This window comes from Portunus trituberculatus, chromosome 37 (assembly GCF_017591435.1).
Source record: "Portunus trituberculatus isolate SZX2019 chromosome 37, ASM1759143v1, whole genome shotgun sequence".
NCBI classification, from domain to species: domain Eukaryota; kingdom Metazoa; phylum Arthropoda; class Malacostraca; order Decapoda; family Portunidae; genus Portunus; species Portunus trituberculatus.
The window spans coordinates 10,229,345-10,241,978 of record NC_059291.1 but is presented as its reverse complement, the minus strand read 5'-3'; the positions used below and the strand labels follow the sequence as shown (position 1 = coordinate 10,241,978).

The window sequence follows — 12,634 nt, the reverse complement described above, 5'->3', positions numbered from 1 at the left end:
TCTGGTGGCTTTAATTTACAATTATAAGTAGGCTATGATGCGTCCACATTGGTAAACAAACTAAAACACACATGCATGAGCTGATGACTGTTCAAGATGGATGCAAAGAAAGAGCTCCAGCATGGGTTACACTGCCTATACCTGACCACAAAGCCCAGCATACCTGGTGATGTGTTACTGGGGAAGAGGGGGCTAAATTAGTGACCTGGTCTCCAAAGTTACATTAAGTTTTATGTTTAGGGTGAGGAAACATTTGGAAGATGAGGATATAGATGGCGCAGTCGGTACTTTCACTTGTATATGAGAGACAGGAGCTAAATTATTGAAACTCCTCTAGGATTAAGGCAATTAGGAGATTGGAATAAAGAAAGGGAATTTTCTGGATTTAGGGAGGAAAGAGCCAACATTAGGAGGAGTATCTCACTGGACAGAACTTAAGTTCTGAGGGAAACAGTTGCCAGGATTTTTTAACAACAGGATCAGGTGATCGCAGAGAACTTAGAGCTGAGAGAAAGGTGTAAAAAGTTAGAGAGCACGGTTACAATGAATGAGGACGTGAAGAAAACTCTGGATGCAATAACAAGGGAAAATAGTGCCTTTAAGGCTAAAATGAAGTAGTGTGGAAACAGGAAAGGGGATAAGTGAGACAAAACTAGAGGAATGGAAAAAAAAAGATAGTTAACTTTGCTAAAGTAGTTAATAAGAAAACGAAACAGTCATACGGGTGATCAAAGAAAAGGAATAATTAGTGAGAGATGGTGGACAAAAAAAGTGCAGGGTTATATATGGACTAGAAGAAAAAGAATCTAGTGAAATTTGTGAGGAAGGAGGAGAAAAAGATGGTTAAGGAAATTATCTCAATGGTTCAAGAAGAACAGTCTTGAGAAAGAAATGAAAATATACAGACTTGGTAAATATAGTGAAGGAACCAAAAGACCACTAAGTTAAAATGAGATTGCAAGTGAGGGTAGAAGAAATATTAGTGAGGACTGGAAAACTGGCTGGTAAGGTGGAATATAAAAATATATGGATAAAAAAGAGAGAACTGAGAAGTGAAGCTAAGGAAAATAACAGGACACAAAACGAGACTAAATTTTACTGGGGAATGCTAGACATGAGGCTAAGGAAATGGTATATTTTGGGAAGGGGAAGGAAACAAACACAGATGGATTTATATCAGGATGCTTGGAAATGAGAGATTATATACAGTATTGAAAAAAGGACCAGATGTATGTATAACAAAAACAAAGTTAAGTAAAGACATTCAAGGGGATTTTAAAGTTCAGGGATATAATGTTTGGAGGAGAGACAGAAGGGGAAAAGCAGGGGCAGGAGGAGTATTGATAATGACTCGAGGATTTATACGTGGAGGTGGTACAGTACAGAGATGGACTGGGCGAGGGTTTAAGCATAACAATTAGGACCAGCGGAAGAGAAAGAAGGAATATCATAGTTGCATATGTGCCACTGAAGATTAATACAGGGAGGCTTGATGTCCAAAAAGAAATGCAAAGAGAAGTGCTAAGTTGCCTGGACAATATGTTAAGAAGAACAGAAGAGTATTTCTTGTGGGAGATTTAAACTGCAAACTGTTTTTCACACAGGACAGTGGATATTTGGAACAGATGAGTGAAGAGATTATAGCAGCAGAAAGTGTGCACAAATTTAAGGAAAGGTCAGATAAATATAGATATGGAGACAGGTCACTATGAACCATAGGCGGATTTAGGGGGGGGCCATGGGGGCCATGGCCCCCCCCAGAAGCTTGATTGGCGCCCCTAAGAGGCCAACCTTGCAATTCAGTGGGTCAGATTCCCCATTTTCTCCACAATGTCCCTGGAAATTACAATTGAAATTGAAATGCATAATATTTCTTGGTTGCCAAGGAATAGGATGCATTCTGCATTCTAATACTAATTTGATTTAGCGACCAAATTAAGCGATAATCGTGAGAGATGTCAAATCTTTAATAATAATAAATCAGCTGAGCAGCAAGCTGCCAGCCTGCCAGTCATTCGTCGGCGTTCAGCTTCCATGTTGGTTGTCTAGCGGGCAGCCACTTAGCCGCCAATGACCACTAACTTCTACAGTTCTCCCCTCTCGGCAAGTTTCTACTCATTTTTAAGGTTAGTACCGACTGCACTAATAATTACCCCGGCTTCTCCTATATTATGATAATGATGAATGTGCAGCTGTAGGCTACTAGGCCTACTCTTATTTTTATTTATATGAAGTTCAAAACTGCATTAGGCGTGCTGGAACGCACAACAACTGAGTGTTCGTTTTTGTGGCAGAGTTTGTATGCATGATTTTATTAACTCTAGTGTACATACTAGGTTATTGATTTATAATTTCGAACCTGTAAGTCTTACTAATTTGTTATAAAAAGAAATAGTATAAAGCTATGCCACGAAGGAAGTCAATAAAGGAAGCTGAAGGAAGACAAAGTTGACTACAGACGAAATAGACGAACGATTCAGCAGAGGCAAGATTGCCAAGATGGCACTTTTCATTAGATATATAATTTGGGTTTGATCTCTAACAAATTTTTGTAATATTATAGTTATAGCTAGGCTATATCACGTGTTTAAACTAAAGATGATTAAAGTGTAATTGAGAACCAAGTGAAGTCGATTACATTATTATTTTTAATCTAGCGCATTATTAGCGGTGTAATTCCAATGTTCTGCTATTGACAACCCTGCATGCGCTCAGCTGATCAAAGACTGTAAACAGATTCGTGTGTGTTTTCAGAATATCGTCTACTTTTGTTTGTTTTCTAATCCAGAAAGCTTGTTTCCTATCTCTTCGAGTTATCCCCAACATTACCCTCTCCATTCCTCTTTGGGAACAAGGTATAAACAACCATATTACATTTTTATCAATAAATGTAAGATGAAACATATCATCACTCTATGAGCATTGTTCATTTTCGTTACTGGTAGCCTAACAGTTCCTTTTTCCAAGATTATGTCAACAAGAGCGCTTGGTAACATAAGACTCTCATTGAGCTGGTAAATTAACTGTATTCCGCCCAAAATATAAGGTCAGCACACCTTGTGACAGAAACCACCATACGCCCCTGATATATATATATATATATATATATATATATATATATATATATATATATATATATATATATATATATATATATATATATATATATATATAAATATTTTGAATTAGAAAGTATTTTATTTGACCTATTGCAATTTTCTTGTGAACAAATACTAAATGACATTTCTAAATAGCAAAAAAATTATTGTTGAAACACAGGATTTTTTCTGAGAGCCATTGCTCAGGTGGCTCCAAAAAACACATAAAATAGCTCAAAATCTCAAAATTTTCTCGGGGGGGCTGGGAACCCCCCAGCTGATAGGGCTCGCTTCGCTCGCCAATTCCTCTCGCTAGAAAAAAAAAACGCCCCTATCCTCATTGGCCCCCCCCAGAAAACCTCTCTAGATCCGCCTATGCTATGAACCCTGCTCAAACCCTGTAATATACAAGTAGTAAATACACACACATGGATTGAAAACCTCACCATTACAACCTGTCATGGGGGCTTGCCATATATCTCCCACAGCTGAGGAAGGAGTTCCCAGGAGTGTGATTTATTTTTCCACCCAATGGTTTAGAGACCACTTTGATCCTGTTTTCCTGGAGGATCGGCAGCTGGGTTAGCAGGTTTAAAAAAATATCAAAGGTTGGTGCCTCTCAAATACAGTGGTGCCTTGGAATATGAACTTATCCGTTCAAAATTTTGTTCTTACTCCAAAGTATCAAAATGTATTCTTCTGGAAGTAATTATAATTCATTCCAAACCACCTCCCAAGATAAAAAAAAAAAAAAAAAAAATATTTTCCACCAAATTTCTTAGTTTTTATTATATATATATATATATATATATATATATATATATATATATATATATATATATATATATATATATATATATATATATATATATATATATATATACTACTACTACTACTACTACAATTATGCTATAACTATAAAAGATACGAAAATAAAGCAGGAAAGTAAGCAAAATGCAATATAGTGAAAATTCAACTTTTCGTGGTCAGAAACAAGCGTCACCACATCCTCATGTGACTCCAACAAGCCAGCACCGCACTCATATATAAGCCAATAAGTTTTTTCTTTGATATACTGCATTCATTATGGAAAATAAGTCAGGGAAGTAAGCAAATTGTAATATGAAAATTCAACTTCGCAGTCAGAAACAAGTGTCAACACATCCTCCTCAGCTGACTCCATCAAGCCAGCACTACGCACTCTTATCTAAATCAATAACTATTCCAATATTGTCATGTATCATAAAATGTTTCTGAACTGCTTACTTAGGCACTGTCCCCGAGAAACCGTCCCACGTGCACGCCTCGATTCCTGGCTCCCCCTTCGCAGCTCCTCCATCCAGCTGATTTGACGTCACATAAAATGAGAAATATATGGTATAATTTTTTTTTTTTTTTTTTGCGCAGGGGTTCCTTATTGTAAGGATTACGCAAAGATAAAAAGATTGCGAAACGCTGCCTTATTCGTTACCATATTCTCTCTCTCCTTATTCATTTCATATCCTCCCCTTATTCATCTCTCTCTCTCTCTCTCTCTCTCTCTCTCTCTCTCTCTCTCTCTCTCTCTCTCTCTCTCTCTCTCTGACCAATAGCGTGGCTTCATATACGTGACGTCAACTTAGCTGGGTGGAGGAGCTGTGAAGTGGGAGCTGGGAATCGAGGCGAGCGGCGAGCGCGCAGGACGGTTTCTCGGGGACAGTACCATTCCACGGAAATACATGTATATCTTATATCAAACCAAGAAATACACAAAAAATTATAAAATACAGCATACTGACATAAGGGCTCTCACCATCCTTACGCTTGGTGCCCTCATACCTACACAAACATATCCTAGTAAAAGATGATACATGATTGGCTAAGTGTCCACCATCTTGAAAACAGTGGGCCAATGCCAGGCCTCGATATGTGACAGATAGCCTCAAGCATAAACAAACTGTGCGGCATAAAGGAGCGCGGCTTCTGAAAAGCGCCAAGATCATGCCTGAAAGGCTCTAATGTAAGAGCCATGATCGTGCCTGACAGGCTATAAGGGTTAAGGCTTTTAATCCATGAGCTGGATACTCTCTTCCCCTTGGATCTTAACACTCCTGAGGCACTGAGGCAGCGTGGTGTCCCAACATGCAGTCAGCTGATCGCGCAGTGCTGCGCGCAATCTTGTTGACTGCGTTTGTTATTGTTCGCACTCCAAAGCAAAGTTCGTCCTCCAATGCAAAAAAAAAAAAAAAAAAAAAGTTTGTAATCCAAGTTGTTTGTACTCAAAAGCGTTCGTACGCCAAGGTATCACTTTATAAGGCAGGTGTATAATGTATTTATATGATGGCCTAAACAAATGTTTGCAAAAATTGTAGAAACTTTTAGAAGATTGAAAACTGGCAGTAGAACTGAAGCCATTTCCTTTTTAGTGGCAAGATTCAACAGATAATCTTTGTTAACAATTCTTGCTTATCATCTTGTCTCCCTTTCAGGACACACGGTCAATCTGATTGAAGAAGGTTTTTTTCTAGACTGCCTGGATAAACCCACGGGGCCTCACTAATTACTGGTGGAGAATAAGGTGAGTGGCTGATGAGTCAGGAAAGGTGTAGAAGTAATGGATTGAAGCACTAGTGTCATGCATTTGTAAAAATGTAATCTACTGACTGTTGTCCATTGTAAAAGTGGTTAGTATTACATCCCCAAGGATAAAAGGTGAAGGTGTCATACAGCCATACAGGCTGTATGACACCTTCACTTTTTATATTTATTATATTTAATTGCTAACATTGTATAATACAGTGGTACCTTGAGATACGAGTTTAATTCATTCCATGACGGAGCTCGTATCTCAAAAAGTTTTTATCTCAAAACTATTTTTCCAATTGAAATGCATTGAAATGCCGTTAATCCATTCAAGCCTGCCCCCAAAAAAAGCATTCCTATTTTTGTAGGTGTTTAAGGCAAGAAAATGGTATTTATTGATAATTATTGCACAGAAACAAATTAAAACATAAAAGATAATATGAATAGACTACTCTTATAAAGTATATTTATCTCAGAGGGTGCATTCCACGGGATGTTACCCGACCACATTTCCAACCCCCACCAGCTGGAGTGTACAAATATAACCACTCACAAAAGAGTGGGTGCTCCTTTAATCACAGAAGAGCTCATTGATGCCCTTGTAAACATTACTCATTGAATAAATGAAGTTTTAAGAGAGAGAGAGAGAGAGAGAGAGAGGCTGCACCGCCGTAGCCATAGAGGTTTGTTTACATTGTTTTCCTTCATGATGAGCGTCATAAGTGCTGGCGGAAGAGGTATAGGCGGAGAGGAAAAAAAAAAAAAAAATTCAGTTACGTACACATACATACTTTATCAATGCATGAAAATATATAAAATAAAAGCAAAAGTTTATTTAGTGTTCTTACCTTGGAGACAGACATTTTTGGCTAATGGTGATTTACGTAAATGGAGGAGGAGGAGGAGAGAGGAAAGGAGGAAGGGATGCAGGCACCATTCACACATAAACCTTAAACATAAATTAAAACTGTACTTTCTTTTAGAAAAAAAAAGGAAAGTAAATAGTGTGAAAATTATGAAAGAACAATCACGTATAGTGTATGAGATCCGCATTGATACTAGCTCACCTGAGGCTGGACCAATGCACCTAGCTGCTGACTACTATACATTTCAGCGGTGGACAAACGGTGTTTTTTGCAAATATCTCCTAAACGAATCGTTGGATGAGTATGATATTTCAACACACTACCTTGAACATCCGTTCGTAATTTATGGGTAACATACCACAGTGCTATATGTGTTATGTGAGGAGTTTACTCGTGAAAAATAACACAAAGCCGACGAGTCATGTTGACGCATTCCAATGAAAGTGTGGCCCCCCCACACACCCACCCACCCAAACCACTCCTAACCACTACTACGTCTCCCCCCGTCTCAGAAGTTCTCGCCCTCTTTATCCCTCCTCTCCTCTCCCTAGCTCCTCGCCTCCCTCACTCCTGTGTCCCTCCCTACTTCTCCCACCACTGTATTTATACATTATAATGTTCTGTAAGTGTGTATGTATAGATATGATTATTAACGAGTATGGTACAATTTCATGAAGGCAAGAAGTGGTTCACGTTGATAATTACTGTACAACAGCACGTTTACGTGTAGTATATAGAAGAGCCATGTTTGCAGTCGTTATGGTCAACCATGTGAACATGATGTGCTGGAATTACCTGTGACCTGGACCTTCTACTGTTAGGAAAAGTTGATACTCTTATTGCGTACTGTCTACCTATTGATCATAAAAAGTGGTCCAGTTTATATATATTATTATTTTGTTAGATACGTTGCTTATTATCCAGCTATACGGCCATTAACAGCGAGATTAGCTATTGCTTTCACGGTCGTTTGACCCACTCTGGTTTTCATGTCCACATATACCAGCAATTGTATTAAATAATATTATTAATGTATGATATATATGTATATACTGACGTATGTAACTATTATACCTATACGTATGTAATTACAATATGGAGAAAAAAAATCAAAGGTGGAAGGCTGATGGTGTGAATAGGGGGTGAAGAGGGAAGCGGGGAAGAGGGTCATGCGATACTGGGGTAGAGGAGTGGTCTGGGGGTTCTTCAGGGTGGTGGTGGTGGTGGAGGGGTTAGACGAGTACCCCACACTCGTCCGATTCTGTGTAACACCTTTGATATGATGACTGGATTAGGCCTTTGACTTCATGCACGAGTTGAGTAATGAAAAAAGCTTCGTAAGAAAAATATAGCATAAGAGAAAACATTTCTCTCCTTAATGTATTTCCCTGAGATGTGAAGCCAAAGCTGACAAAACTGGCACTTCTCATCTCACCTTTTTGGCGTTTATAAACAATACAAATGCAAGATCAGCACTGTCAGGCCTCTCTAGATATTTGATGAACATTAGAGTACGGAAAATAAATATACATTTTAAGTATCAACTTCTCTTTTGGCGGAAATTTAATGTTAATAATACTGAATAGTTCAACGTCGGATATCTGAGCTCAGAGACCGTCCGTCATCTGAGATCAGATATGGCTCATATTGATTGGTCTTGATTTCATCCGAAGAGGAGCTCATCACATCGATAAGTTTAGGCCGGTAGACTTAGTGTAGTTCAGCTGCATATTAGCCATTTAATTATCCAAATTAGTACAAAAATATCGCATGATGATACGATGCCATATAGTTTCTTGGTTAAGTAATGAAAAATCGCGATAGTAAATATCTTGGTCGGCTCAGCTATCTCTTAACCAGCCAGTGACATCTGGTGGCCGCCGATTTCATAAATACCCCAGTACTACTCGTACTACACCATTTACCCCAAACCTCGTACCGAGGTCCAGTGGGAGCCAGCCAGGGTTCGAATCCTTACTGTGCCAATAACATATAAATATATATATATATATATATATATATATATATATATATATATATATATATATATATATATATATATATATATATATATATATCGTTCAACCGCTTCATGGAATGATGTCCATTTTTTCCCTTTCATCTCCAATTTATTTTACTGTCTTAATTAACCCTCACACTTTACAACATAGAGAGCAACCATTAGTAATATTAGTTAGCAACACTTATTATTGCTATCAATGTGTGTGTGTGTGTGTGTGTGTGTGTGTGTGTGTGTGTGTGTGTGTGTGTGTGTCAAAGGTGACCTTAATAGTGCAATACATACAAAATGCATTCATACATGCATTGTTGTTGTTGTTGAAAGGCGTCGCTTCTACCACTAACATGACACTGCTGGGCGCACTGAAAGAATGGACGACAAGAGCTTGTCACCAGTCACCAGTGTCTCCCAGACGTGGAAGGTGCTCCCTCAATTACGAAGCGATCGTTAGGTGAATAGTCATTACAACGAGGACGTGAAATTGTCTGGTCATAAAACACAGTTGTACATCGTGAAATTATTTGAGGAATAATTAGGTGTGTGTCTGTGTTCATTAACACTGGTGACAGGGCCTAGATGGCAGGTGGCATCCCCGCCTCACTGAAATAAGCTGTTCTAACTGTCACTTCCTCATTTCAGCATCATGAGAATTGACAATATTATTTACGCGTCATGCCTGTAGGCCTACGTGCTTCATAATTAGTGCAGCAAAATAGATAGATAGATAGATAGACGTAAAGTTATGTACAGGAGTGTCACGTGAGTGAGGAGGTTTAATTGAGACCTACGTGGCTACCACCGGCCTAGACAAAAGGTAGCAATGCTTACATAGAACGATGCTCACCGAGAGTGGTTAGTTATAGTTATAAACTAACTAACCACTCTCACCATTTAACTACATTATTAAGGGAGGGAGGAGAAGGGGGCAGTAGGAGGAGGAGAATGATGAGGAAGTGAAGCGGAAAGCAGTGAGGGACATAGGAACGATTTCTTCTGTTGGCGTGGTGCAGGTAAGATGTGTGTGCGCCGAGAAGTGTGTTTGGTTGGTGCACTGCCTTGTCACCAATTTGATTAACGTTGTAAGGGGTCTGTTGGTTTGGTGTGGTTCCTCTGGTGGCGTTGTTCCTGTTGTATGTCGGGAAGGTATGTTAGACACTGTACAGTGGTGATGTTGGCGTGTGTCCGTGTGTAGGTAAGGACCTTTGCTTGTTTCTCATGAAGTTCGGTGTTGTATTTTTAGAGGATAGGAAGTGTTGCCTGGCACTTCGTGGAACGCTTTGTGTATATAGTGTATTTCTTATTAATTTGGTTATTTGGTAGCATAATCCGCATTGTAAGCTGCCATTCAGTAATAAAATAACACGTAGTGTTCTATTAATGGAAAGGGGTCGGCATGACCCGATCCCCTCCCTTGTTGTATACTCTTCTACAACAATAGTTATCAATCAATCAAGTTGTAACATGTTTGTTGAGCGCAGCACATGTTCACAACTCCGTAGCTTGGATGTGCACTGATAGCAAGGCTGAAAGATGCTTTGCTTTTAGTGGCTCTTGGGTCTCCCGTAGTGTATCTCGGCTTCCCCTCAATGAGCGGTGGCGCAGATGAAGGCCAAGCTGTCACGAACCTTGGTATGAGCTACGTGTAGGGTTGTTTGGGTAGCGGGATAATGAATTGTATGAGCGAGTTGTTCGGTACCGTGACGTTTCAGCCCCATTTTCGTATGTGTTGTGAACCGGTGTACCATTATAAATGTAAAACATCAAACAAGTTATAGTATTTTAACGTCACGGCACCTCAGTTTGTTTAATAAGTAATGTTTGAGTGAGTAAGGCTTTTGTTGTGGAAAAACTTAAAAATGGCTGTGTAGTAACCATTTTTGTGGCTGTTAAAATATCCAGTTGTTACTATCTGGTGCAGTAAGTGTAGGAACAATTGAATAATCATTTTCGGGGTGTGCACATGCTAGGTGCAGCACCACACGCTAGCAATTTCCCTCGGTAATATACGCAGTTGCATTTAATTTCAGACTAGTCACTCTGATCATACTGTGCAATTTGTTCCAATATCATAGGTCTAGGATTAGTAATTAAAGAGGAATTAATGACAGCAGGTGAAGAATGTTTCTTGATTGGTGACTTTCTTGTTGCAGGAGTGTGTACAACGAGGGACAGTGCATACAAGAGACAAGGTCGGGTCCATCTCCTAAACATGGAGCAAACAAGTCTCGGGCGTCAGTCAGGAGATGGAGCACGGCCCGCCACAAGTCTGGCACCGGCGTCCCTACATCTGCGCACTTCGTAGAGCTAGGCACATCAGTTTCTCCCTCTTCAGAAGATGACGCAGACTGCGGAGGCGTGTGGTTCGGCACAGGTGGGGGCCGGACCGTTTCAGCTCCTCCTTGAGGCGTAGGCTATCAGGATCTGTTCTGTCTTGGTGTTAAAAGGTAATATGAGGGTGATAGAAGCAAAACTCGTAAGTTTTTTTTTTTTTTCAATTAAAGTGAGGGTTGGAGATAACTATTACAAATTGTGGTTCTTCTCTAGAATCACTGCTCCACGCCGATCTGTATAATACGTATAGCACAGTGCAGTATATGTAACGTGTTTACCATCAGTGAGTTTTGGCGAGTGCTCGGGCTTAGTGTGTCGTACACAAGCCTTCAAATGTGTGTTCGGCGAGTTTTCTGCGAGTCCAGCAAGCTGCGGCGAGCCACGGAGCTCCATCACACTCGGAAATGAGCAGTATACTGACTTGCATTTGTTTCTAGGAAAGGGGGGAACAGTGGTTTTTTAGTTTTAACCAAATTGTTCCGTAGCGGTGAGTAAAATGGAATGCACTAGACATTTACAGGGCGCATCCACACCACACCACACCTGTCCTACATTTGATGGCAACGTTGTTCATGATTAAAGTGTTAAAGGTAAAATTATATTTGTTACAGGTCCTGCCACTACTGAAGGGAGAACCAAACCAGCGTGTCCTAACAACGAGCTACTGAAGGGAGAACCAAACCAATGTCCTAACAATCTCCAACCCGCGGCAGGAAACTGGCTCTTCATGCACTGGAAGACCCGAAGTGTCTCGCTGCACCTTCCATGGAGGAATTGGACCCTGCTTCGCACCAACTCGGACCTGGCAGTCCTTTCCAGGGAGGGAGGACACTGCCTTGCTTCATCTAACCTAACCATTACATGTTGCCAATCACTCTTGTAATGTTATTATTCATTATGTTCTGTGATGGACCCACATGACTGGTGTTAGTACTACTAATAAATCATAATTAAGAAAATTGGTATTGCATTTGTTAATTAACCTAACCTGACTTACTCAGCTCAACCTAACCTCAACTCTTTAACTTAACCAACCTCACCCTATTCTATTCTATGAAGTTGTAAAACCATTCAACAAATAAAAATCCTGAGGATACTCGCTCAATTGGGCCAAACTCACAGCTGAAAGTCTTAATCCATCCTACAAATTCAAAATTGAGAGCGAGGAATCTTGAAATAACTAACCGTGAAATACCAAAAAGCCAAAAAGTAGCGGAAATTGCTGCAAATTTCGTGAAAAGCAGCAAAAATGGCCAAAAAATCCCTGCAAAACTACCCCCAAAAAACAAATTTCGTGAAAAGCAGCAAAAATGGCCAAAAAAATCCCTGCAAACTACCCCAAAAAACCTGCAAAACCCCAAAAATCAGCAAAAATGGCCAAAAAATCCCTGCAAAACTACCCTAAAACTGTGCTAAGTCATAAATACTCGGAAGAGTCTCCGGAGAAAGAGAAGATGCATATTTGGGTGAAAAATACAATTAAGAGTCTCCCTTCCTCCACTTTTATTCATTCAATCAACACATTTTTACACAACACTGAAAACTCTACCAAAATTTTCAACTTAGAAAATTTTTACACTGCAATATTACAACTTTTTACAATTTTCGATTTTGTAAAAGTTTTTTACACTGCAATATTACAACTTTTTACAATTTTCGATTTTGAAAACTTTTACAAATTTCAACTGGAAAAATTTTACACAACTCAGAGAGCTAATTTCTACAGTGCAATAGTAGAATTTCTAGTTTAGAAAGTT

General features: G+C 39.4%; 1 protein-coding gene across 6 annotated transcripts; it reads left to right on the top strand.

Annotated features, from left to right (window-relative positions):
- The first annotated feature begins 1,733 nt into the window (after positions 1-1,733).
- Positions 1,734-11,836, top strand: LOC123514397. 6 transcript variants are annotated; one of them, XR_006677597.1, is made up of 5 exons: positions 2,272-2,855; positions 3,587-3,706; positions 5,567-5,655; positions 10,697-10,917; positions 11,489-11,836. XR_006677597.1 is itself a non-coding variant. In XM_045272310.1 (3 exons), exons 1-3 carry the CDS (start codon positions 2,071-2,073, stop codon positions 11,758-11,760), a joined length of 549 nt encoding a protein of 182 aa, XP_045128245.1. In that variant the 5' UTR covers positions 1,778-2,070; the 3' UTR covers positions 11,761-11,836. The 6 variants fall into 6 exon arrangements, 1 of the variants encoding a protein (XP_045128245.1); XR_006677595.1 differs by lacking the exons at positions 2,272-2,855; positions 3,587-3,706 and adding an exon at positions 1,734-2,126; XR_006677598.1 differs by lacking the exon at positions 3,587-3,706 and having other exon boundaries at positions 10,697-10,952.
- The last annotated feature ends 798 nt before the right edge of the window (positions 11,837-12,634 follow it).

What these genes read in the sequence shown, in the direction of transcription:
- LOC123514397 (XM_045272310.1), top strand. Translation starts at nt 2,071, where the DNA reads ATGACCACTAACTTCTACAGTTCTCCCCTCTCGGCAAGTTTCTACTCA. An exon ending in AGTTTCTACTCATTTTTAAG is followed by an intron (nt 2,127 to 10,696) that starts GTTAGTACCGAC and finishes TTCTTGTTGCAG; the next exon opens with GAGTGTGTACAACGAGGGAC. An exon ending in AGGCGTGTGGTTCGGCACAG is followed by an intron (nt 10,918 to 11,488) that starts GTGGGGGCCGGA and finishes TATTTGTTACAG; the next exon opens with GTCCTGCCACTACTGAAGGG.